The 27,431-nt window shown below is 36.1% G+C and overlaps 1 protein-coding gene across 1 annotated transcript in view; it reads left to right on the forward strand.

Moving 5' to 3' along the window:
- LOC137633353 (uncharacterized) overlaps positions 1 to 27,431 on the forward strand; it is a 224,657-nt gene that overhangs the window by 97,175 nt on the left and 100,051 nt on the right. The window contains exons 15-21 of the mRNA XM_068365605.1: positions 3,045 to 3,274; positions 3,715 to 3,904; positions 14,858 to 15,085; positions 19,387 to 19,556; positions 22,263 to 22,390; positions 24,339 to 24,435; positions 24,766 to 24,891. Of these exons, the coding sequence (XP_068221706.1) occupies positions 3,045 to 3,274; positions 3,715 to 3,904; positions 14,858 to 15,085; positions 19,387 to 19,556; positions 22,263 to 22,390; positions 24,339 to 24,435; positions 24,766 to 24,891 (1,169 nt within the window). The remainder of the gene's footprint in view (positions 1 to 3,044; positions 3,275 to 3,714; positions 3,905 to 14,857; positions 15,086 to 19,386; positions 19,557 to 22,262; positions 22,391 to 24,338; positions 24,436 to 24,765; positions 24,892 to 27,431) is intronic.

Genomic DNA, 27,431 nt, shown 5'->3' on the forward strand with positions numbered 1-27,431 from the left:
TTTGAAAAATATTAAAAAAAATCTTTATCATTATTCAATGTTTCGATTATGGGAATAGTAATGCATCTGAAGGAAATCACTTGATTTAACAGAAATCTTTGTGTCCTTAGTGTCAGGTAAATACTACACATAAACTTTTGCCTTTCTTAAATTCATGTTCGATCGTAGACTGGGATTACAATGTCCTTCGATTTCGTCAGCTGATCTGTAGCTTAGCCGACAGCATAACGTATACGTATTGAAAAATGTCTACAATAATCCTGGTTTTCGATTTTAGCTGAACTTCGTTTGAAAATTTTTGTACTTTTCTATTATCAATTAGATGTATTTCAACAACAGCAATTGCTGATTTTATTTGATTTTGGTTTTGTATCGGCTGTTTTCAAGGTCACGATGGTATCATGATCATGCTTACATAAAGTTTACTGAGTATTGTTGATATGATTTAGCTCTCTATCACGTAATCCTTGAAGAAGAGAGGAGCACAGTTCAACGAACTCTCGACCATGTTATTAAAATGCGCATCGAACAACAATAACAACAGACAAATCAGCTGTTGGCGCTGACGATCCGCAGCCATCTACGAACGCGATGTAAAGAAAGATATTGTTAATAAATGTAACAACTAAGTTTATTTTATACTATCGCAAAATAATTGTAACAATATAATTTATTTAACCTTACAAAATCTTTCTATTTTATACTATCTTAGACCAAACCACATTCACGAATAAATGCCCTGCACTGTACTGTAAATATCTACATTATTTTATAAGCATGGATGTACAGTATATTTATTTGTAAAATTAGATTATTTTTATCAGTACTAAATTAAAAAATAAAATTTCTTTGTAGGCTTAAATAGATTCTTATTAACCGTATATTATTCAAATTGTATTTATGAATAAAATACAGAAATGGGAATAGTTATTTGATGTTTAGCCTAATGACAAGTAAATTCAGAGACAAGTAAATTCTACTTTCGTCGTTTTTCAACTTACTGTACAGTGATGCCTCAGGATACGAAAGTAATCCGTTCAGGATACGGTTTCGTATCCTGATTTTTTCGTATCCTGAGTCGCGTTTTACATGTAAATAGCCTAATCCGTTCCAAGCCTTACAAAAAGTCACCTTTTCTTTCATAAACACGCTAAACTGTAGTAATAAACATGCAATGCAGCCATTTCTATCATTCAATAATTAACCCAACTGTTCAAAACAGCCTAATCCATTCCAGAAACCACCATGAGATTATTCAATGATGTAGTTATAGCCTAGTTATCCCCTCCAAGCCCTAAGAAAACGGTCCATTTTCTTTATTACTGTATAAAAGTTACGGTACTGTATGTAAAGCATTTGGATCAGTGAAGGTGTATTGTTACCTGTACACCTAAATTAAGGGTTGATACCCTGAAAAAAAAGGTACTGTACTCTCGGCGACGAGTTGGGATCTCGTAAGCTTTTCGTATCCTGAAAATTTTTTCGTATACTGGGGCATAAAAATCTTTGTATCACTTTTCGTATCCTGAATTTTTCGTAAGCAGAAACTTTCGTATCCAGAGGTATCACTGTATGTCGTTTTTCAACTTGTCGCCTTTCCTGGAACCAATTACCAACGTAAGGTGAGGTATACTTGTATCTTTGTTCTGCATCCTTTTTCATTTTGATTCCTTAGCACTTAAACATTGGTCTAGAGAAGAATGAGTTAAAGCGGTCAAGTAAAATGGAAAACAGTGCGAACAACTATTGAACTGAAAATGGAAATCATTGCCAAGCATGAAAACGGGATGCATGTTTCGGAACTTGATCTCAAGTACTCTATGGCTAAGTCAACGATATTGACTATTTTACCAAATAAACAAATAATAAAGGGAGCGAATGTTGCTAAAGGAGTGACTATTTTGACAACCCACAGGCCTCAGATACTTAAAGTAGGGAAGCTGTTACTTATTTTTATAAATGAGAAATACAGTAGTTACAAGGTGGTAGCATTAGTGAGGCATTTATTTGTAGAAAGGCGAAAGAAATGAAAGAAATCTATGCTAAGTTGGGGTAACTTCAAGCTTATGTTGAAAAACTCACTCTGATACTGTAACAACTAGTAGGGTTGTATACCCTTTCAGTGATGATGTTATGTCTCATTACTATAAAATTCTGCAAAAAAGGCAAAAGCAACAAGCATTGGATCAATTTTAAATTAAAGACAAACCTTAAAAACCCAGAACCTTGATTACCTGATGTTTTTATGGAAGGGGATTTCCCCTCCAGGCAATAAAACTTCCCTTCCTCCCCACACCACCATCCACTTACGCTGTCATGTCGACAAAAAAAGGGAAATTTTCTGTTGTCAAAGACTTTCAATGTTTTTATTTTTAATGAGTTTTATATGCGTTATTTTATTTACTGTTTGTGTAAAAAGTACTTAAATGCATCAATTTTTGTTATACTAATGTGTCATGATAGTAGCAAATCAACTTGGGTTTGAAACTCATTATTCACCTCTTATATTATTTGTAATAGGAACTAATGATTCGGTATTCAAATAAATTGTTATTCGACCATCTTTTTGGAACGAATTATGGTCGCATACCAAGGTATTACTGTACGCAAATATATCGGGGGGACACCGACTTATTGCCAAAGATGTACTGTATTGGTACTAGTGCGTTCCTTTTCTGTATGCTCTTAGTACCAGACATGTCACTCATCCTCCTCAACCTTTAACCCCTCACTATGAGGTAACAGAGCCCCTTCAGTAGCTGCATACGAGATTTGTTACTATCAGATATACGTGGACACTTATTTTATGATAACTTATATTTCCATGTTAAATTTTCTTTAGGCTGCTTTTTATGGAATAAATTTTTCAAAAGTTTAATTTTTTCTATGTATTTCACTCTAAATAACAGAAACGCACAGCATTTTTATGTACTTTTCTTTTGAAAAAATCATACTACTATTACTGTACTACTACTAGTATTACTACCATTACGAATAATAAATTTTTTCATTACACTGATAATTACTCATAACTCTATTTTCAGATTTCATGTGGAAAAAACGCAAGAATCAAGTAGTTTCTGGAAAGCACACTTTTGGAGAAGTGTCTTGTAGTAATGTTATCAACAGTGAGGATTTACATTCAACCCTTTTAATTAACCAAGTCAAAACTACGGATCTCCTTGTACGAGATCAAGCTGTGTCTATTGCTGTACCTAGGAATCTTAAGTTTCTGTCTGTAGAGAAGTACTTGGATGTGCATAGTATAAATAAAGTAAGTATTTTAGTTTTTCAGTCATAATTTTAGAGAGACTTCCATGTTCCATATTTTAATTGTTCTATTCTGACTATGAGGCAATCCTTTTATGTTTATAAAAGTTTTAATTGAAACAGTTAATATGGGTTGCGTGAAATATTTTGTAATGATGAATATATTCTCAAAAGATTATACAAAGTTAATACTGGAGATCCCTAGAATTGTCTATGAGAGGATGCTGTAGAAATAATACCAGTTTAGAGAATAGTCTAGGTTTACCAACATTCTGATATAAAATTTGAGCATTTCCCTCCTTTGCTGAAAATTCTTGAAAATTTGCCTAAAATACTTATTTCGTAAGGTGTTGGGTAAATGCAGCAGTTTCTTTTTAATATTGTTGTGTTCAATACAAAGTGGTGCAAAATATAGAAAAAAATATTGATTAATATTTCTTTCAGGTAAACTTGAGAAGACTAGCAGAAAAAGTTGTGTACACTGACATTGAGAAGAAATATACACTGTCAGGAAGCTACCTCTTTGATTTTATTAATGTTACTGGGAATGTGGACGTTAATTCTATAAATGGTGTCGATCTAAAATTTCTTGATAGGAATGTTTTGAAAAAAACCGGGGATTTTACCTTGAAAGGTACGTTTGATAGATATTTTAAGAAAATTAGGTTTATTGCCTGGCTTAACTCTTATGAAGTACAGCACAAATATTTCAATTTCAAAAACCATTTTTTCTAGTCTCGGAAGATAAGACTTGCTTTAGAGCTCCTATTGCAATTTAATTGAGACATTAGCAATTTAAGGTTCCCATTCATTCATTTGCCAGTGCCTTCTTTTTTAAGTGTGTGTAAAAGAGAATGCTGTGTCTGACTATCTTTTGTGAATAAATGCTGAACATCATTTTCTTGTCCCTACTTTAGAGAGAATTACTATATAGGGTCCAAATTGTTTTAGTATTTCAAGAGTTTATATGTGGATGATTTTTATGCCCGAGTTGAAGGCTACCTTACACCTGGTGTTTTTGTTGTCTCGATATGCATTACTTGATACATTATTCTGTATGCAATGGTTTAGCTTTTGTGTTCATTGTATGTTTTGTCATACTAGCAATGAAGGCTTATATCTGAATTGGAAATAGAGTAAGGCAGCATTTTGTGAGTAGTGCCAGATATAGGTAACTATTATTGTCATCATTGCTTTCCCGCTTCTACTTTTCTTTGATTATGCCTCTTACATTTCTTTTGCTTTTTACTTGCACAAAACAAACCCCCATCCTTTAATAGAACTTCACAAAAGCTATAATAGCTGTTTTAACTTTAAGGAAGGTGGTTATAGTTATTGGCATGTGGAGAGCAGATCCCGCCCTCTCGCCAGGTAGAGCAACCATAACTTTTGACTTCATCCACAGTTCAATGAGCATGTACTCCTCTGCTGCCTCTTAATCTGGCCGTTTTAATATTCTGCATCTTTAGATTGAATAAATCTAATGGCACATAATTGTGTTCTAGGGATATTAATGGAAGAAGCCAAGGATATGCAGTGTTCCCTAATGACTGTAATTTAGACAGTTTTCTGTGCTATCATTCATTAAGGGTTCTTATAGTATACTGCCCCTTCCCATATAAAGATGCTTTCATAAAACCTAGATCTTTTAATTATTTTAGTGTCATACTGCAAAACCCTTGCACTCCCTCATTTTTAGCTGCTGTTTTAGACAACTAAATTGCAAGGCAGAAGACTGAGAGGGTAGCCTGGATCCTTATATCCCTCCTAACGCTGAAGTAGTGCCTCTCAACAACCTTTTGTCCCCTATGTGCCGAGATTGTAGTCTAGATCTACCCTACAATTCCTTGTGTGTGAATTAGGTTCTTGTATCGTACATATTTCTGAATTTGAGAGGATGGTTTCATTACCGGGTAGTAAATACCCCTGAAACATGATTATGTCCTTGTGATATCCATTTTTTAGAAAATTATTGCTTAACCATATTTATATTAAATTCTATTTAATCAATCTCTACAAATATAAACTTTGAAACCCAGTTTATCAAAACATGAATTTTTAAAGAAAAATTTCTATTGCTTTTTTTAATATTGACCAAGTTTTGTCCTTCAAACGTGGAAAGATAGAGAATATGATGGCCTATAATCTTGATGTTCACTTTTTAAAAAAACAAAAAATTTCCCTATGAAAGATAGTCACCTTTGTACTTCTATATATCTATAAAAAATAAGAATACTAGGAACATTTCTAATTTACAACTATTATTGAATAAAATTCTCGTTCCAATGATACACAAAAAAGTTGTCGGAGTTTGAAGTATTGAAACCCCAGAATAACATGGTTTTAATGGGGCCAAGTCGTAATCCTTACCAAAATCTCATTACTACATAGATGGTGTGGCTTATCGTATGATTTCTCTAGGCTAAGTTGTTTTCTTTTTGAACCTGCCCCCCCATGTGTTGGGAGGAATGAAAACCAATTCTGGATATGTCGATTCTGAAAAGTTTAAAATTCTCTCAGATTTTTTTCTTGGAAATTGTCTCACTGGTCCTGGGGCTAATAAAGAAAGGAGATTGGAGGTTTCCATGTACCTAATTGATTCATTTTCCCCATTCCTATTAATCAAAGTTTGAAGAATTCCCTTCTTTCATCAGTGGTTCGAAGGTTTACCAATGATAGTTTGCCTTTTTGGTTTTAGGACGACCGTTTAAGTATTCATCATGATGATGGGGCCCCATTTCCTTAGGCTAAGAATCCTGGGACTTGGGAGTTCTGTTATACCTTATGTCTGGCTGTTTTTCACATGCATCGAAAATGGTTTAGATTCAAAAAGTATAATTACTCAGGTTTCTAAAGAGGCTGGAGTTTCTGGTCTGTGTGTACAAGTATCTTCTAGTGCCAATTCAGAATATTCTTTATTTAAGGATGTTAATAGTTCCTTTTTGGGTTTTATCGATGGAGATAGGTTTAATCTTTCCTGAAGTCCGTAAAAATTTAAGGAATAAAATTTGTCAGTTTGGATATAGAAAAAACTTAAGTGGACCTTGACATCTTTAAAGCGAAATGCATTCTAAGAGGCTTTACCATAAGGCCGTTGCAATTTCATCTCTATATAAATTGAATCAAGATTTTTAACTATAAAGTTCCCCGGCTGTATAGGACCGGAAAAGCAGTTCTTTCAGCAAGTAGATACCATCTTGATTCTGGTGATGTAGAACCTGGTTTAACTACTATACTAAGTTGTTTGGGGTAATCTCAATTGGTTATCCTAGGGTATTTTCATAGAGATGATAATTTTGTCCAAGTGTCAATCTGAAACTTAGATTACCCAAAAGCTTAGATTAATGGTGACTTGAGGATTATATTTAATTGGGGAACTAAATGCTCTATCTTTACTCGCTAGCTACCCACTAGCTCTATTATCAAGATTGGCAATATTATCATCAGGAGGTTTATAGAAATAAACAATTTTGATAGTACAATTTATTTCTATACTCGCATGATATTTATACGCATACCCACCCACCTCTTCACTTACTAATGGCAATAAGTAGTTATGGAATTGTTTTGACCGAGACTGAAAAAGTGATGCCACATATGCAGCATCTTATTGATGTTATATGCTGGTAAGTCTCATTGCTCTATTAGAGGCATTACCATATTGGAAGGAGAGGAAACAGGAAATTTAATAACTCTGAGGGTTAACGTTAACATTCCATTCCAAGTTTCTAGAGACGAAAGCAATATGAACAAATTTTATCATTAAAATTCTGTTATCATAGGTTTAACATGTCTGTATGTAGAGTTGATGATTGAGAAGATTTGGTATTATAAACAGCTTTATATAGCTTCAAGGCTAGGCTTAGTGCTTCTATGATTTCCGGGTCGATCTGTGACGGCCGGTGAAAAGGGTCCTTCTTTACACTTTTCTAATATAAATCTTCCAAATATACTAGAGAAAGATAAAAGCATGGAATGCAGAGGTTACAACCCTCGCGCGATCACCTTGTGGGTGTCAGGTATTTAACAAGGGCGTGTGAAAACCACTATTCACAGGCTGTCTTCCATTTAGATAATCCCTTCATCAAAGGGGAGGGCTGTGACAGGGCCTAGAGAATACAGTTGGACTACCCCACCGACACCTACTACTCGCGCTCTCCAGGTCATCCTTCTGTTTTGGACTTGGCCGCAAAGTCGTCTTTTTTTTTTTTGTGCTCGGTGTTTTTGCAAGTGATTGTCATTAATTCAACATGACTGACGCTGCTACTTCACCTTTACCAATGTTAAGTACCATAGTGTGTTTTGACAGTTTTTTCAGTACCAGGTATTTGTTCTCTTTCCAGTAATGTGGATTTTAATTTTGGAAGAGGCTTGGCCGTCCTCGGTGACGGCAGCCATTTTGGTTTTGTTCGATTCGGTAGTTTTTCAAGTTAATATTGCCCATCTGGTACTCTGTCATCTAGGTTATATCACTTACGTTTTATGACCATTTTTATTATCATTATTTATTATTGGTTTTTACTATGGTATTTATTTGCTAGCAAGTCCAATTTGGACGAAGAATATCGATCTAGTCTTTGTTATAGTGCTGTACACGCCTCAGGAAGGTGCTCGTTTTAGACTATATCTTTGTTTATTTGTTACGTTGTCGTTATTCTTCGTTCTTGGTTATTACAATTTTATCATTATTCTTATCATATTATTGTGTGATTATGGTTCTGTATTATGTAACCTTGAGAGCGTGAGCATAGAGTGCTCGTTTTCTGTTACTACAGTTACGAGATATCCCTTCTCTCGTTTTCTTTATTAAGCTCGAGTAGAGGAGGTAGATTTCCCGTTTTCCGTTTTATACAATCACGAGCCTTCTCTCGTTTTCTTTATTAAGCTCGAGTAGAGGAGGTAGATTTCCCGTTTTCCGTTTTATACAATCACGAGTTATTCCTGCCTCCTCTTATTCTCCGGGTTGATGATATTACGTTTAATGATATTCACGTTTTATTGATGTGGTTACTGTTAATAGAGCTAGCACTATTAATAGGTTACGTTAGTGTATGAGTCATTATTTGGGATCGCTTTATGCCGACAGCCTTTGCTCCACCTTGAGTTATACTCCGCTATAATGGATACTCATTGGGTGAGAACTAGTCAGATATTTGGAGTGCAACGGTGAAATCCGGCACTCAGACTCCGGCTGAGGCCTTTTGCACACGAACCTTTGTCATGATTGATCACAATTACATTATTACGGTCCCTTTTCATCGAATCACCGGCTTCACTGGAGATAACACAGACGTTCAGCATTGAGGTTAATATTATCGTACCGCTGAGGGTCACGATTTCACGATGACGGACCTTTGTCACCGGATCTCCGGTACAAACAGAAATCAATCAGACGATCAGAACCAGGTTACGAACCCTTTTTCATGAATAACCACAATTTCGTTATTACGGTCCTTTTTCATCGAATCTCCGGCTTAACCGGATATCACACAGACGTTCAGCATTGAGGTTAATATTAGCTTTCCTCTGATGTTCACGTTTTCACTATGACGGACCTTTGTCACCGGATCTCTGGTGGCAACAGAGATCACTCAGACCACAGGTGGCCAATCTTTTGTTTTAGCTGTAAAGGAAAGGATTTAACATGAATACAAAGTAAACTGTACTTACTTTAATGACACTTTGAATTTGCGTTGATAATATTCATTAGTTATTCTTGAAAGTCCTAATGAAAATATATGAACATATTTAGCAATTTTAAAGAAAAGTCATTCAATTTACTATCTATGGGGTATAGTGCGACACTTGTAATCGTGCAATGCGCCACTGTTGGCGCATGAGCCATAGGTTGGCCACCCCTGACTCAGACGTTCAGAACCGGGGTTAACATTATTTTACCACTAAGGTTTATAGCTACATGTTACGTGGTTACTGGATATTAGTATTCTATGGATTCATCTGTTCACTGACCAGAGTCTCAAGGAACAGTAGATAGCCTCTCATGGCATGGTTGGTTTCGACCCGGCTTTTCATTAGAAGGGGCTAGCATTCGATCCCAAGTACTGAGTAGAAATTTATTTCTTTTTGAACACGATGTTGTATGGATATTTATCCATATTTATACATATTTATAATTAAATATATGCATAAATATAGACATTATTATTAGTTATAGTTATACGGTTGATCCCAGCCTGTGAATAGGATCACTAACCAGAGTTTCAAGGAACATCCAGACTTATGTCTTCTTTCTTTTACAGAAGGTCCGCCTACATGGTATGGTTCCCGGAGTCATGCACGCTCTGCTACGAGCTGTCCTCCCTACTCCTGACCCATGATGTAAGTTGATTCTAATATGTTTTTTTTGGTATACTTTGGCGATGATTTAATTTGATCCGGATTTATGTATGCTTTGCTTATTGAGGAGAACGGTCTTCTCCTTCATCGCTAATCCCCTCACTTCTTTCAGGATGATGATGAATCTCTCCGGCCTGCAAGAGCGGCTCTCCGCCCTTGGGTATCAAGGTTTGGAAGGAATGCTCCATCTAGAGGACCCTATCTCCTCGGAGTGTCCTCTCTAGGGTTGGACATCGACCCCATGGACGGGCAGGTAGGTGGTGATGAGTTTTGAGCCTTCAGCTTTGCAATTACTTGCGTCACCGACCTAGGACCCTCAAAGAATCCTGATGTTCATATTACCTTGCATAAAACCGTGACTGCTAAAAGCCAGGGGTAGGGTTAAAGAGCAGATACAACACATTCTAGGGCAAGCCAAGGGACTATGACGGAGCTCAAAGATATGGCGGTGAGTCGGATCCGTTCAGGAACTCGGATAACTCCCCCTACAGCCCCAGGCGTATCGAAGTAACCTCCTTCGATAAAAACAACACATAGAAATTTGCCTTACATGTCCCATATATAGCTGGTACCATAACTCTGGATGGCATAGACGTCCGCCCTCTGGAGGACCTAGAATTTACTCTCAGGGACTAGATTTCCATTCAACGGATTCGTTCGATTGAAAGAGCTTGCCTTGGTTAGGTTAGACAAGGTACCGAAGGTAACGGTATTATTTCCTAAAGGGCAGGCCCGATCTGTCTGGACCAGGATGTTGTCGGTCTGGGGGGTACGCTAATTCCAAGCTCACCCCACACAATGGGGAATACGCCATATCTACAACTGCTCTCATTGTTGCCTTGCCTATTACAGATAAATGGACAGGTCTTACTATTCAAGCTGACAAAGAAGGTTCGGCCATGCCGGCTCTTAAAGAGCTGGACCCCACCTCGGGGAGACCCTAGCCTCGATTCATCCCACTGAGACTTTGTTTCGGATATTCATGAAGAACCAATCTCTGCCCTTCCAATTCGACCTACACGTTTGGTGGTCTGATCGGGTTAGTTGTAGGAAATACGTTCTGTCTGAGGCCTCTATCAGACAGGAATCGAGCAGGCTGATAGTTTCCTCCTGATGGGGTAAAACCCTCTTCCTTCAGGAGGAGGTGAACAAGGTTCTACAAGATGATACGAGAGCAACCCAAAAGTGCAGGAAAGGCGGGGCCTCACTGCCAGAAAGAAGGTTGAAGACCAAAAGCAAGCTTTCTTCAAGAAGAAGCAGAGAGTTGCCCTCTACAAAACGAACCGGGGTCACTGCCATCAATAGTCAGTTACCCACTCGTCATCACTGTCTTCCTCTGATTCGACGCCTATGCATCCGGATCCCCCCTCATCAGGTGGGCTACCTCACTGATTCCCCAGGTACACAGCCCAACCCCGTTTGGATGCCCTTGCCTGCATACAGCCCTAGCTCCGAACCCTCAGGTTCCTTTCGCGGACACCAGAGAGGAAGATACAGGAGTAGAAGGCAGTTCCGCCATCGAGGCGGACCTAGAAAAAAGGGGGCTCGGGGAAGGAAAGGACCTAGGTTCACTCTCTCACAATGAGGTGGTCCCGGTAGGGGAGAGACTTTACCACTTTCAAGACCATTGGACCTTCGGTCCGTGGGCTCATAGCATAATCTCTAAAGGTTTGAGTTGGAAATGGCCACACGGTCCTCCTCCTCCACCAGTGACCTTCTCCCAGAAATGCACTCCCATCCTGAAAAAGTACACCACAGAGTTACTCAAGAAGAAAGCAATCAAACGGGACCGATCACCGAAGTTCCAAGGCCGCCTGTTCACAATTCCGAAGAAAGGCTTGTCGGCATTGAGAGTGGACCGGGACTTGTCAAAGCTAAACTCTTACATTCTCTGCGACAAGTTCCGGATATTGACTATCTCTCAGGTACGGACCTTACTTCCCCGTGGGGCCGTCACCACCTCTGTCGATCTTACCGACGACTATTATCATGTGCCTATAGCTCGAAACTTCTCTTCTTATCTGGGTTTCCGCCTAGGCAGGAAAGCCTTTGCGTTCAAGACATGCCCTTTGGCCTCAACATTGATCCCAGGATATTCACGAAACTGGGAGAGACAGTGTTAGAACAACTCAGGAACCAAGAGATACAGATCATGGCTTATCTGGACGGTTTGCTCATTTGGGCCCGGTCGGCCATAGAAGGCAACAGAGCTACGAAGGAAGTACTTCGATTTCTCGACAACCTGTGATTTCGGGTCAATCTCCAAGTCTCGCCTGCAACCATCAGGCCACTTAGAATGGTTAGACATTCAGTGGGACCTTTCGAAGAACACTTTGTCTCTCCCTTCCAAAAAGGTAAGAGGAATAGCTTCCAAGGTCAAGAATTTTCTCAAACACAAACAGATGTCCAGAAGAACCTTAGAAAGTATCATCGGCCTTCTCCAATTCACTTCAATAACAAAAATTCAAAGACATCAATCGAGTTTGGAGAAAGAGAGCTACAGTACCTTTAAGAGACAAGGTCTCGAAGATCCCCTCTGTCTTGAAAATGAGACTACGCCCATGGTCCGAACCGAAGAACCTCTCCAAATCAGTTCCTCTACAATTCCCACCTCCACAAGAGACATTCCATACAGCCGCGCCTCTAAGTGGATGGGGGGATTACTCCGAACATCAGATGTTTCAGGGGTCTTGGTCACCCGCATGAAACAAACCCATATCAATGTTCTCGAAGCCATGGCAGTGTTCTTGACCCTGAAGAGACACTCTCCTCCGAGGTCGAGCCACATCAAAGTACAGTAGTGTCAGCCTGCACAGACGTAGTACACTGCGTCAACAGGGGAGGATCCAAGTCACCCAACCTGAATCGGATCCTGGTCACTATCTTTGCCTGGCCAACAGAAAAGAACTGGATCCTGTCAGTAACTCACCTTGCGGGAGTCCAGAATGTGAGAGCGGACTCACTAGCCAGGACGAAACCACTGGAGTCAGAATGGTCTCTAGACATAATTTCATTCCGGTGGATACTCAGGAACCATTAGAAGAAGGTTTACCTATTTCCCCCAGTGAATCTTCTAATGAGACTTTTACACAAACTACGCTCTTTCCGGGGGGCAGTGGCTTTAGTACCACCTCACTGGCCAAGAACAGTTGGTTTCCTCTCCTCCTCCAGTTGAAACTCCGTCCCTTCCGGATTCCGTTCCCCAAACTGACTCAAGTAATCCAAACTCACTGTGTCAGATTGCTCAAGGATAGCCAAAACTCTGACGTTGTGGACTACAGGAAGTTTGCAGCTCGTAGAGACGCGAACATTGAACCGGAAATCGATCTCTTCATCGAATCAGACAAAAGGGACTCGACAATTCGCCAATATGATTCGGCCGTTAACAACTAGCAGATTCCCTAAGAGTTCAGACCATACTCGTATGTGTCCGAATATAGACATCTCTTTCTTGAGGTTCTTATTTGGCAAAGGCCTAACAGTTAGCACTTTAACCACCATCAAGTCAGCTTTGAGGAAGATCTTCCTTGTTGGGTTTAACATTAACCTAGCTGATTCCTATTTCTCATCTATTCCAAAAACATGTGCTAGGCTTTGACCTTCGGTTTGGCCACAAAAAGACTCTGGTCTATGAACGGTGTCCTCAAAACTTGCGCCGGACACGGACAATGAATCCTGCTCTTATCACTCCTCTTAGGAAGACTTTATTTCTAACGGCTTTGGCCTCAGGTGATGGAATATCAGAACTAGCAGCTCTCTCACGAACCCGGAAAACATAGATTTCCTCCCTTCAGCCGAAGAACTCCTTTCTCCAGACAATGCTTTCCTAGCTAAGAAATGAGGATCCGCAAAATAGGTGCTCCCCTCGGAAGATTATTCTTCTTCCCCAGGATCTTTTCTCTGTGTTCAGTCACTACTCTCAAGGCCTTTTTTAGCTAGAACTGCCACCCGCTCGTCTGGCCCCTTGGTTATCGGGGAACAAGGAGGTACTATTTCCATTCACGGTATCAGGCAACAAATCCTCTACTTCTTTAAACATACTAATCCGGAATCATTTCCCCAGGCTCATGATATACGGAGAGTAGATACCTACATCAATTACTTCCAGAACAGGGACTTTGATGATTTTTAAAAAATATACGGGTTGGAAATCCCCTATGGTTGTCAAACGCCACTATCTATAGATCTTACAGGCCCTTAAATACCCGACGATGGCAGCGGGGAGCCTTTTCCCTCTCCATTAATCTCTGCTTCTTCCTTTCTTCCATCTCTTCTCTTCTCCCTCCTACCCGCCACTCACACCACGTCGCCACTCTCCTGGGTAGTTCGTTAGCCCTATGATATTTGCCATGTTTAATTCCTATGGTTTAACTGTTATTGTAGTTACCGTTCCTTTAAGGTTTAGATATGCTTAGACATGTAAGGTTTGATGCCTGTTGCGATTCGACACTCAGTTGATTCCTTGTCGTCTTAGTTATTTAGCCTTACGCTCCCTATGTCATTTGGCTAGTTGGTAATTGGACGTTTCTTACATTATTATATTATATTATTGTCGTACATGGTGATTGTATTCTCCGCATTATGTTATTACTTTATTGGGCTTGGAAGGCATTCTCTGGTACTTTTTCACCGGCCGTCACAGATCGACCCAGAAAAGGGATTTTGACGAAGGAAAAATCTCTTTCTGGGGAGAGACCTGTGACGCCCGGTGAAACCCTTCCCGGTTATTTTTGTACGGACCCACCCTTTCCTTGCCAAGCCATATGTTCTTGCAGAAGGATGACCTGGAGAGCGCGAGTAGTAGGTGTCGGTGGGGTAGTCCAACTGTATTCTCTAGGGCCTGTCACGGCCCTCCCCTTTGATGAAGGGATTATCTAAATGGAAGACAGCCTGTGAATAGTGGTTTTCACACGCCCTTGTTTAATACACGACACCCACAAGGTGATCGCGCGAGGGTTGTAACCTCTGCATTCCATGCTTTTATCTTTCTCTAGTATATTTGGAAGATTTATATTAGAAAAGTGTAAAGAAGGACCCTTTTCACCGGGCGTCACAGGTCTCTCCCCAGAAATAGATTTTTCCTTTGTCAAAATCTCTCTTTTGTGTGAAATACCTGTATCTTTTTATGTCTTGAAATTGAATTGTAGTAATTGGTGTAATTTACTGAAAGTTTTATTGTAAAAGTGACTGAATTTGTAAAAATTTTTAGAATATTCTATTTTTTTGACAGGAATTCTTACATATGAAAATGACTTGGTTATTGGCGAAGCTTCAAGCGTTGACTTTATCAATGGTATTCGTATGAGTAACTTAGTTGATTTAGATTCAAAAGGACCCATTCTTGGAAAATACTATATTAAAAAGGCTGTGATCTCTGAGGAACTTCTTTGCGATAACATAAATGGTGTAGACTTACAGAGAGATGCTGTGATAATAGACAAGGATCAAGTGATCAAAGGTAAGTGTGTTATAATTGCAAAGTTTGGTAATAAGTGATATTTTTAACAAGAATACATGTTTGTATGAGTGATATTCATGTAGTGTAAATAAGAAAATAGATACTCTACAGCATTTGAAAATGTTAGTTCTAATATTTTTCAATAATTTTGATAAATGATTTTTTGCTATTTATAATTTTATTTAATCTTCAGATGAGAAACTTGATAGTAAACAAAAAGCAATCTGTCATGTGTCCTGTTTTTTTTAATTGCTGACCATCCCTATTTAAAATGTCCCAAAATATAACATGGTTTTCATTAAGAGACTAGATAAAATTTTAATTTGCCCTACTGTTTTTGTATTAGAATTCAATTGAATATTTATGATTATAGAAAAATACTCGGACAGTATTTTAAGATTTTTAATAATTCTAGAACTAGCTTTAACTCGATAGAAAATCACTGTCCAAAATATTCCTTATTCTGTTAGATTGATTACTTCTACAAATTATACAAAAGGGGGTAAAATCTGGTCTGTCTGTCTCTTATATTATATTGTAAATAAAATTTTTGGTGATTAATCTATCGTGTGGAAATCTTTTAATGATGAAAACATTTAATGAGGAATCTTTTAATCAGTTCTTTCTGTCATGTTTTGAATATTGTTCTGTCTGTTACTCAGCTGCCAACTCTCATCTTGATATGTTGGACAAAATCTTTGGGTCTATTAAATTCCTTATCCCTGATCTTGATATCAATCTCTGGCAAAGTCATTCAGTTATTTCTTTGTGCTTGTTGAATGAGACTTTTCATCATTCGTATCATCCTTTTAATTCAGATCTTCCAAGACTGTACCATCCAGTATGTAGTACCAAGTATGCAGTTATTCTGACAGTTATGCCATCTCCATCATAAGGCTTAATACTATAGAGGATATTATTCTAGAAGTTTCATTCCAGCTGTTACTAAATTGTGGAATAATCTTCCTAATCTGGTTGTTGAATTGGTGGTTCTTCAGAATAAAAACTTGTTGCAAATACTTTTCTGTTGAACAGGTTAACAAAATTAAATGAGAATTTCATATTTTTTATATATGACTTATCTATTAAACGGTGTTACTAATTTTTAATATATATTATAATTCATTTTTCTCATTAAATTTTATTCATTACTTCTCCCTTCCTTAAGGAACTGGGCTACTCTTTATGTTTGAGCTTTTGGGCTTGCAGCATTTTGCTTTCCCAATAGGGATGTAGCTTGGCTAGTATTAGTAGTAATGATGATGATAATTCATAAAAGAAAATAATTAAGATAGCATCTTGTGTTCCTAACTAAATACACGAATCAACTTGTGACAACCGAGTCATATTTCGAGGCATTCATGAAGCTTGCTTCGAACAGGATAAACTCCAATTAATTACCCTTCTAGATGAGAGAGAAAAACTGCATTTCACAAGTATGGTGGTAAATTAAGGCATATATTAGGATACCAAGCAAGGGAGCTAAAACCCATGACTCTGTGAAAGACCATGATACAAAAAAAGGGCCTTTGACATCTAATGGGATCAATTTTTATGGTCATTTTGGAAGCAAACCAACTGCCACTGATAGCATGACAAATACTCGCCCTGATTAAGAAAACTTGAAAAGAGAGAACATTGAAATGACCCCAATTGAAATTTTTTTGTGGCGTGTGAATTTTGATAGATTCTAATGGGAAACAGCTGCCATCTACTCAAATTTACCATACTTAGAAAAGTCTTAACTTCTACATGTGTTTTATATATGATTTCTTCATACTACAATTTTGTCATTCACACCAATGCTTTATTCTTTGATAAGATGTGATATTTTGAATTTTTATATTCTTAACTTCGAGAATGTCAATTCAATTATGAAAATTGTGATATGATAACTTAGTTATACCTGCTTTTATTTGACTTTAGGGAATTTAGAAACTTTTTAAAAAAATAATTTAAAGGATTACCTAATTTCTAAAGCTTAAATAATTTCATAAATAAAATTCTCATGTTAAAGTTGATATAAAATCAAATTTTTTCTCTTTCTACTAATTATTTACTTTTAAAATAGAATAACAAATAATGAAGATTGAGAGAATTCTATGAGGATAAGTATGTTTTCGAGTTATGAGCATCCAAAGATTTTTAATGCAATTTCAGTTTTCCTCTGAAAAATTAAAGTAGTACCGTATATACTCTTGTAACTGCCGATTTGTGTATTGTGCAACCCCTGTTTTTCCACCCATAAAATATGATTGTCATATATCTCAAGAGTTACTTTTTGAGAAACCAAATTACAATAGACTAACCTTTTTACTCCATTTTCTTTATCCCATCTTCTACTTCGATGGGTTAGAAAATTCAAAGATAAGGATAAAAGTGTCATTAGTAACTTTATAATCATTGTATAAACTAATACAGCCACAATAACAAATTTTTTTTTTATGGACAATCGAATCAGAGCGCAGCTGTTTGCATTTCAATCATCGTACAATAGTAAACAAAGTAGCATAAGTGACTGTTTTTACATTATACCTGCATACACTATGGAGAAAATATCAAGCACATATACTGCCAAATATAAACTAACAAACTGTAAATGAAGGAGAGAAAATAAAATTCATAGCCACTATTCTGTTTGGAATTTGGGAAAGCTGTGTCCAAAACTGGTGAAACAAAAGGGAAATTTATTGGGAACTTATGAATTTGCAAATCGCATGTTTAATGTAAATGCTGAATTTTGAAGGTAAAGTTACAAAGTATCTGAAAACAGAATATAGTTTTTTATAGCACAATATAAATAATTTCCTAAGTTTTATAAAAAACAAAAAACAAATTATCGTGCATCAAACAAAAATGAAACTCCGGTTAACTTATATATGCAATTCAACTCGATAGTAAATAAAATATAAAATATGAGAGAAGTATTTGAAATTAAACTATTAAAATTAGTTTGCTAATTGGGAAATGATAAAGTAATAATTGTTTCTTTTAGGAAATATGAAATATCCTTCGGTAGTTTGCCTTAATCAGCTGATTTGGAAAGCATCATGGGCTGTCAATTGACTTATAAATGTAAACAATGGAAAAGATTATAATTCACTATGGTGTTATATATAAATACGATACTAAAATGTGAATATTGCATGCATTATTATTGGATACAGTGAAGTAAAACATCAGTTTAATCAAAATCGGGTTTATTTCAAATATAGCTGTGTATTTTACCACAGTAAATGGCTATACAGTTTGTACAACGACATAGCGTAGTCCAAAAATGCTTGTGCTAATTTTATATCTTGTGTATGATACGACCCCCTAGAATTTATCTTCAAAATTAGTCTTCAATACTCACATGTTACGCGATTATATACGGTAATATCAAAATTACGCTACATGTAGTTTAATTCTAATTTGGTTATATTTTCCATCTGTTCCGTAACCGTTTCTTGCATCATGGCTCCCCCCCCCACACACACAGGTGGTGAATTGGCTGATATCCCACCCGGTATGCCATGACGCATCAGAGTTAGGTTCTTTCTCTTCATGCTAAATGAAGATGTCTTCAGTAACTTGTATGTTTTTTTATGTTGATTAGAATTATATAAGGCAAAAAACTTGAAAAACCTGCAGAAAAACTGTGTTCATAATGGTAAACAAAGTGATGTGCATTAATTACTCTTAAAATATCTATGGCATCTCGCTTAATTGAGCTGCCACTGCTGTCATAATTTCGTGAAGGTTGGCATTTCTCCTTTGAATGTGTATACCTGACACACACATGAGGAAAAAGAAAAAAACATAATCATTATGGGTGTACCAATATGGGCATACAAATTATACATCTGTCTAACTTACGAATGCAGATGACATTATTAGAATTCCCAAAGGATGTAAGATCTATATCACCATTATTTATAAAGATGATCAAATGAAACATCTTGGGATGTTATGTTTTCCTCCACATACACCAAGTAACTATTTTCAATATCTGAAAAAATATTCAAGAAAAGTCATGGCAGCTGGTCCCCTTTATTGTACTCTGAGAGAGTTCTCTTGGTTTATGAAATTTAGATGTGACAAAAACTGCATGTTAAAGTAACATATCATCAGTAGAAATAAGTTTGATTAGATAATTATACTGTATATTATATTTTCTTATGTGGTTACAAAATTTCTGATTACTACATAGTTAAGTGACAAAAATGTTAGAGAGAGTGTTAGGTGAACTTTTGTCATCCATTTAAGATTATAATAGATGCCTGCAATATTATGTTTAACAATAGTGTTGTTGTTTTCAGGTCACATTGGCTTTGCACAGGATGTATTAGTGCATGGTGAGAGTGGTGTGATGATGACTGAAGGAACCCTCATAAATCACTATGACATTTCAGAATTAGGGAGAAGTCTGGAGAGTCAGGCTCAAAACATATTCATTAAAGGCAGTGCTTCACTTACCAATCCTCTAACTGTAAGTATGCCTATTGAGTGGTGCGACTCATGACCTCTGTTTGGAATTTTGGAAGTTCAGGTTATTGCATTTTTGATAGAGAAAACATCTATACTATTAGTTTAAAAAATCTCTTATACAAGTTACTCGGTAATAGCAGTTATCGATAATTCCGGCTAAAAATTGTGCTAGCCATAACTCTTACGGGAATAGATCAAGTAACAAAAATACTGATCTATTCATCAACACTCAGAAATGGTACTAGATATAAACACGTCTAGTATAGAATGAGGTATGAGCTACGAGAGAGAACTGAGATACTGACGGAGAAATCGCATTCGGAAATCGAGGGGAAGCATATCTTCTGTAGACAAGTAGTGACCAGACAAGGTTGCCTTCTTTGCCTCTTGTTCAACCAGAGTGAGTGTCATTTTGTGCCATCTTCCCACTATATAACACCTTTTGGTTATAACACACGGCTTTCTTCTAGTCTTCCAAATAGTACGAGCAACATGATTTTTCATACATTTAATTTCTATGTTGTCATGCTAAAACACAACACATTTAGTTTTTGGTATTTGGTACACCAAATTCACCGGCATTCACAATTCTGTTACATTACCGACATTTTATGACTGAGCATTTACATAATCAGACCAGAGTAATGATGATGATAATAATGAATATTACTACTTACAACATAGTAATAATTTTAAGCACTTAAAACATATTTAATAATCCTCCCTTTGAGAGATTATACCTAACAGGGCTCACCACTGGTTAGTAAATAACCCTAAAATATGCTGAATATGTCCTCATGATCCCCAGTGGTGAAGGAAATTACAGGTAAAAACCCATACTTATACATACTTAAGTCTATTCAATCAATGTCTATAAAAATATTTTGAAGCCCAACTTCTCAAAACATGAATATTCGGAGAAGAATTACTATTACTTTTTAATATCGACCGATTTTTGTCATTCAAATATGGCAATTTAGAGAATTTTATAGCCTATAACCTTTACATTTACTATTTGATTAAAAAAGTCTATATGAAAAATAGTTCCTATGAAAGTGACTTCTGTACATCGATAAAATATGCCAACGTATAGAAAAAAAAAGGGATTTTGACAACGGAAAAATCTATTTCTGGGCGAGGGACCTGTGTCGCCCAGTGAAATGCTCCTTATAGCACCATTTCTAAGGTATAAATACTGCTAGATATACCAGAGAAAAAGTGGCATGGAATGCCAGGAATATATCCAGCTCGCTCACCCTTATAGGGTGTCGGTATAGAAACTGGGGCGTGTTAGAACCACTACAAGAGGTCCCTTACCAACTACACTTCTCCTTCCTCAATATCCCCCGATACTACTAGGTGCCGTTCTACATCCGACTACTGCCCGCTACTACGGCTAGTGCCCCCCCCCCCCCCCACCACCACCACCACCACCACCACCACCACCACCACCACCACCACCACCACCACCACCACCACCACCACCACTACCACTACCCACGCTTCTCCCATCATTCCTTCTATAGCACCATGATATCAACACGCGTTTTTGTGTGCGGAACCTTTATTTTGTGTTTAGTGAAGATGTCTGAGCTTCTGGAGACTCCTACTCCCAAGTTAAGTATTGCAATTATCAATTTTGATGAGCTGAGGTAGCGACACTCGTAAAATTTTGATAATATTGTTAATTTTAGTCTCGTATAGTGTTGTATGATACCTCTCCCCTGGCAGCCATTTTGGTGTTGCTACCTCCGAGAACTTCATGCTTACTTGACGACTTCCAATTAGTTCCTCATACTAATTTTAGTCTTGTTATTTAGCTCTAGACATCTTATACAATGATTAATTATAGTTACTGTATTTAAGTTTATTAAGGTTTGAGTATTAGTTAGGCTATTTTAACGTTTATGTGGTTTTGAAAATTTCCAAAGTACAAATTTTAGCGCACATAATTCTTTTTCCACTTTTTTAAATGAAAAATGAAATTGGTCCAAAAACTAAAAATAAGGAGTTTGAACTAATCCAAAATAACATTTAATGGGCCAAGTCACACCCCATAAGTTTAGTTTTTGAAGTATTAAGTTTTAATTACTGTATGACTTCCTAGGTTGTGGACTTCTGATATCAATGAATCTCTGCATAAGAATTCTTATCAGAAATGGGTTCTGGAAGCAAAAAATTTGAAGGAAAACCATTCTGTAAATAAAGAAAATTGTACCTTTTCGAGAGTAATCCTAATGTATAATGAGTGAACTAATCCCATGTTCTGAATGTGCTTGTGACTCAACTGACCTAGGATTATAGCTGCTGAGCAATGTTGAAGTCCTTGTCAACTAAAATCCCCAAATGCAGTGTGTCATATCCAGAACCCAAAAGACTGATCACTTACAGAACTGAACTGAAGAATATGGTTGCTTGGGGATGAGATATTTGACAGCTTTGAGACATGGGGAAAATCCTTCAGGGGTCTTAAGTATAAAATATTCTTCATTCAGCAATATTAATAAACATCTAGGTATCACCTCTTATGGTCTGAAACATGTTTCAAGCCGGTCGTTAATCTTTTCTATTTTCTCATAATATCAAATGAGACCTTGTTTTAATCATTTGTTTTCATATCTTCTTATTTTTTTATTTTTTTATGAAGTATAAACGTAAATTATTTTGAATACTAACGCTATAAATAATACACATTTCTTTTACTAAGGTACTACATGATGTGAAGGCAGTTAGTATAAATGGCATTCCTTTGGAAGGAATACAAGAAAGATTTTGGAGACATTCTATTCCTCAAACGGTTGAAGTACCTGTTTATCTAGATAATGTGGAATTTAGGTTGGTATTCTTATATTTTCTGTTTCTGAATTATTCCTTAATGTAGACCTGGCCTTTTGATAAATGTTCAAAGAATTTGCATGCTTGTACAGGTAGTCATCGACTTACGACCTGTGTGACTTACTATTGTTCAATGTTACGACCACTTTTTCAATGTGATGACGTCACAAGTCATGAGGCTCAATACTACACAGTACTCCTCTAGAAGTTTGATTCCATTTGTGACCAAGTTGTGGAATTGATCTTCCTAATTGGGTAGTTGAATCAGTAGAACTTCAAAAGTTCAAACTCGCAACAAATGTTTTTATGTTGAACATGCTTACTTAAGTCCTTTTATAGTTTATATATCAAATATCTGTTTTAATGTTGTTAATGTTTTAAAAATATTTTATTTTAATTTTCATTACTTCTTATATCGTTTATTTCCTTATTTCCTTTCCTCACTGGGCTATTTTTCCCTGTTGGAGCCCTTGGGCTTATAGCATCTTGCTTTTCCAACTAGGGTTGTAGCTTAGCTAGTAATAATAATAATGATGAACAGTACACTAATAGGGCACTATTTCCTAAGAAATAATCTATTTTCATGTATAAAAATGAAATAATTTATCTTGTGATATTCATGGGATAAATAATAATGATGGCTATAAATGAACTGTATGAAAACTATAATATTCTATAACATCTTCTATAACATACTGGTGCTGATATAATATTCATTATGAAGATATTTTGAATAAGTTAAGAAATTATATAAATTATGCCATTTATTATTCATGTGTGCTCATAATTGCAATACAGTAGTGTGACCTTCAGATCAGTTGTTGACTACTAAAAGTAAAAAGGAAGTAATTGTTGATTATTAAAATGCACCCAAAATTAAAAAATGGAATGCAAACATGTTTTGATAGAATAAAAACATGCTTTGTATTGGATACTGTATATTAACAATAAAAGAAAATAAAAAACTTACGACGATAGAACAGTTAAATTTTATACAAGAAAATAGATTATTTCCAAGGAAAATTTTTCCTATTAGTGTACTATTTCAGACATACTTGTGATGTCATCACAGTGAAAAAAGTCGTCGAACAGTCATAAGTCGCATATGTCGTAAGTCGGCGACTACCTGTACAGACAGAACATATTCTTATAATGCACGCACTATGATTGCTCATTACATTGGTGCTGTTGTAATATTTATTATGAAGTTTTGAACATGTTAAGAAATCTTAAAGAAAAATAGTGTTATTCCCTTGTTCACATATTCTCAATAGGGAGAGCTAGAGATCAGCATACAGTATGACAAATAAAATGTGAAAAAGCCAGTAATTATTGAATATTAGGATCACATGAAATTAAATACAACAGTACAAAATGCTTTAATGAAGTATAATAAATTTTTTGAAAAACTAAAAATTTTTAGATTGCTATAATTTTGTCTGCTAAAATAGTAAGCTGATGAAATAGAATTTGTTTTAAGCTTGAACCGACAATGGGAAATGTATTTATCCACGAATTTCTCACAACAATTCACAATATATTGATGTTAATTTCATTCTTGAATTCGGGTTATTTGATGTAAAATGCCTAGTTAATAGTTATTAATTTTGTTTGTAAAATAGTTGATTTACTTTGAATATGAAAAAGTTGGGGAGTTAAGAGTTACATTAGACAGACTTGCTTGTATTCATATAGAAAATCTTAGTTTCATATTCAGGATTTTGCCATACATGGCCAGTATCATAAACTAATTAATCATGGATAATGAGAGTGGATTGTATATTCTTGGTTATTGCGACCGTAAATGTAGCATATATGAGCTTTACTCTATTCTAGGAGAAAAAACTTTATAAATAAATCTACCAAATAGGTATAAACTTTACAATAGACATACATCTTTGTGTTTTGAGTTCTATTGTGTTCTAGAAACTTTAACTATTTTTTGCAGTGATGATGTTTTGGCAGACACCCTCAATACTTACGATATTTTGGACTATTTCAATGTTGACAAACCTCAAACTTTGTTTGGGCATTTTTATTTCCAGGTAAGTAGTAGGTTATTTAATTGTCTATGTACAGTTTTTAGGTTAGTTGTATTATATTGAATTCATTCAGAAGTCATTAAAAGTTAAAGCAATAAAATGAGATAAATATTGTTTTTCTTGTCAGCACAAATTGAGGAGACATCATGGAAAATAGGAGACAAGTAATTTAGGCAAATTGACTTTTCTCTCCGTTTGTATTTTTTAAAGATAAAGTTAAATACACAACCTTTTTTTCTATTTTTAAATCAAGATTAAAGATAATGTTCTAGGTATAAGTGAACATTTTCTTAATTTACAATTTGATATGCAATATGAATGTTTTTATTGTAGGCTCCTGTAACTGTGAATGGAAATCTAGACATAACTGAAGGACATACATTTTCTGGGATTGATATATCAGACATTGCTGACAAATGTATCACACTTACTGGCAAGCACCATATTACGGCTCATCTGGTAAGTTCCCTTTTTATTGGCTGTTTAAAAGTGAAATCTACATACTGTGATTAGTTTTATATAAAAATTATCAATGTGTTGCATTTAGTTTTAAACAAAATAATCTCTCCAATAAATGAGTCAGCTCATATAGCTTGGCAACCTTATTCTGACTCATGAAATTTGAAAGACTGATATAGTATTTGCAAAGCAGCAGATTAAATGTTGATGTCTACCTTTAAACTAAAAATGCCCCATTTTCTTTCCATTTAATTGCCCTACCTCTCAAATGTAGTACGGTATTTAGATCATACGGTAGTGTTTGGTAATACTCTCATGTCGGTAGATCATAGCCCTTATTTTTCAGTTCTCTCATTGCATTAGGTGCTCAAGCACATGTTCCCTGGGCTTCAGATTTGTATTTTGTGTTTTTATTAAATTTTATAGAAAAGTTATTAAATTTAAGTGGATGTTTTCTGGCTTCAATATATTTTCTTGTGAAGATTGTTCAAGAGATTTATTGTTAGGCAATAACGATCCTGTCTTTTTGTGTCGGAGGCCTGTGGCTAAAGAGGCATTTGAGTAATCTCTGTGAAGTGTAATTCTCTTTCGGTTGTTAATATCAAGGATTATCTATAGCTATTAGCTGCTCATGTAAAAGATTTAGGCCATTAAAGAAATTCTCTTTTGATAGCTTTTCTTGTAATAGATTTAGGTTGTAAGATATTTTTTAATTTATGGAAAAAGTCAGAGGAGAATAGGGTAGGTGATGTTTGTGTAAATGAGGTTGATAATGCCACTCAGGCTATTACCAATCTTGCAGAATTTGACAGAATTTTTACCACTGCTGCCTCCCTACCATAGTACAGTAGGGTCCCGAATTACACGTGTTCTAATTACGCGATTCCTCAATTACGCGATCGATAGTTTTTAAAAATTAATTTTCCTGTATTTGCGAGGAGCATTCTAAATCCGCGAGTCAAGCACCGCGAAGCGTAGGAAATCTATTGTTTTCTTAATTGTATTGGGGGGGGGGGGTGATGGTTCCCCGATGTCTGAGAAGGGGGGGGGGGGGGGAATGTGAGAGAAAGATTTCTGTTAAAACATTTTAAGACTAGTTTTGGATGAAAAATGTTAAGGTTTGCCCATCTGTTGTGTGAACTTGTCGCTAGGCCTAGCCTAACTGTCCAACACCTATATGTATAATATTCCATATTTGTACTAATTAATTTTTATACTTACGTTGTGATTATGGTGAAAAATCCTTATTCATTAAACTTTAAATTAAAAACCATCAAAATAAAGACTATTTTATATCATGCTACTGCCAAACATGTCACCACAACCAAACCCATTACTTGTTTAGTACGTTCCATCGCCGATCATAACGAACTCGCTAACCAATTTTAACAACTGTCTATAGGTTAACTTTTGCGGCAAAAGATATCTTACCAGGTACTATGTAATAATAATGTTATAATTAATGTTTTATTTATCCTTAGAAAATCAAAATATATGAAATATGAGCAATTTTGTTTCGTGTTGTTTTTTGTTTCCTAAAAAAACGCCTTCTTAAAAGGAAAACGTTTTTTTTTTTTACGTTTCATCGTCGATCATAAACGCATTTACTCCTGAAAGTTATATTGAAGAGCTTTTACTAAAGATGTTATTATAAATAAAGATTATAAATAGGTGGTAAAATATCTATAATTAAAGTGTAGCAGCATCAAGAAATGTTGGGGTTCGCCCTTTACATAAAAATGTACTGTACATTGGATTAGACAGAACGTAGAAAAAATCAATTAGGGAAAAATCGGTATTCGATATCCTCTTCATCAGCATCGCCATTCGTCAATCGGGCTTTTTATTTTTTTTATTCTCAGTCGCTAACTAGTTATCGCACTGCCAAGATCTGCACACATTCCGATAATTCACATTTGAAGGTTTTCTGGGAGAGGATGGATAGAGAAAATACCGAACTATATAAAATGTTTTTTTAACCTGTTAAGCGTCACCCACGTGATAAACCGTTCACCACGATCTACTCGGTACCGCCGTCAACTGTATATTCCGTTCATGAATTTAATTGCCTTTTACAAGCCGTCAGTCTCGTGATGTTACTTTACTCGTATAGTAAGTATAGGATCACCACTTGGCAACACTCAGCATATGGGGACTGTGAATAGAAACTTATATGATGTCTGGCAACTATTTTTCTGAAGGTAGCTTGATGTTACAAAACTCTGGTTTGAACTGGTTTCCTATCAGTGCGCTCGGGCGTTCATGCATAAGTGGTTATTTGTTGTTCCTTTTGTAATGAACGGTCTAAAGAGGAAGGTTATTTCTTTAGATGAAATAAATGATATTCTTGTTGTGGAATTTGATAATGATAACCTGTTTGATAATGAGAGCACTAGTTCTGAATCCTCCAGTGATGAGTATATTGAAGAAACAAAGTTTTCTTTCGATGTCGAAAGCGAAAATGACTTCTCATTACCGAATGACTGGACAACGAAATTTCACAAAACTATAAAGGGAAAGGAAACGCCGCGAGAGAGAGA

This window comes from Palaemon carinicauda, chromosome 42, assembly GCF_036898095.1.
Source record: "Palaemon carinicauda isolate YSFRI2023 chromosome 42, ASM3689809v2, whole genome shotgun sequence".
In the NCBI taxonomy this organism is placed as follows: Eukaryota; Metazoa; Arthropoda; class Malacostraca; order Decapoda; family Palaemonidae; genus Palaemon; species Palaemon carinicauda.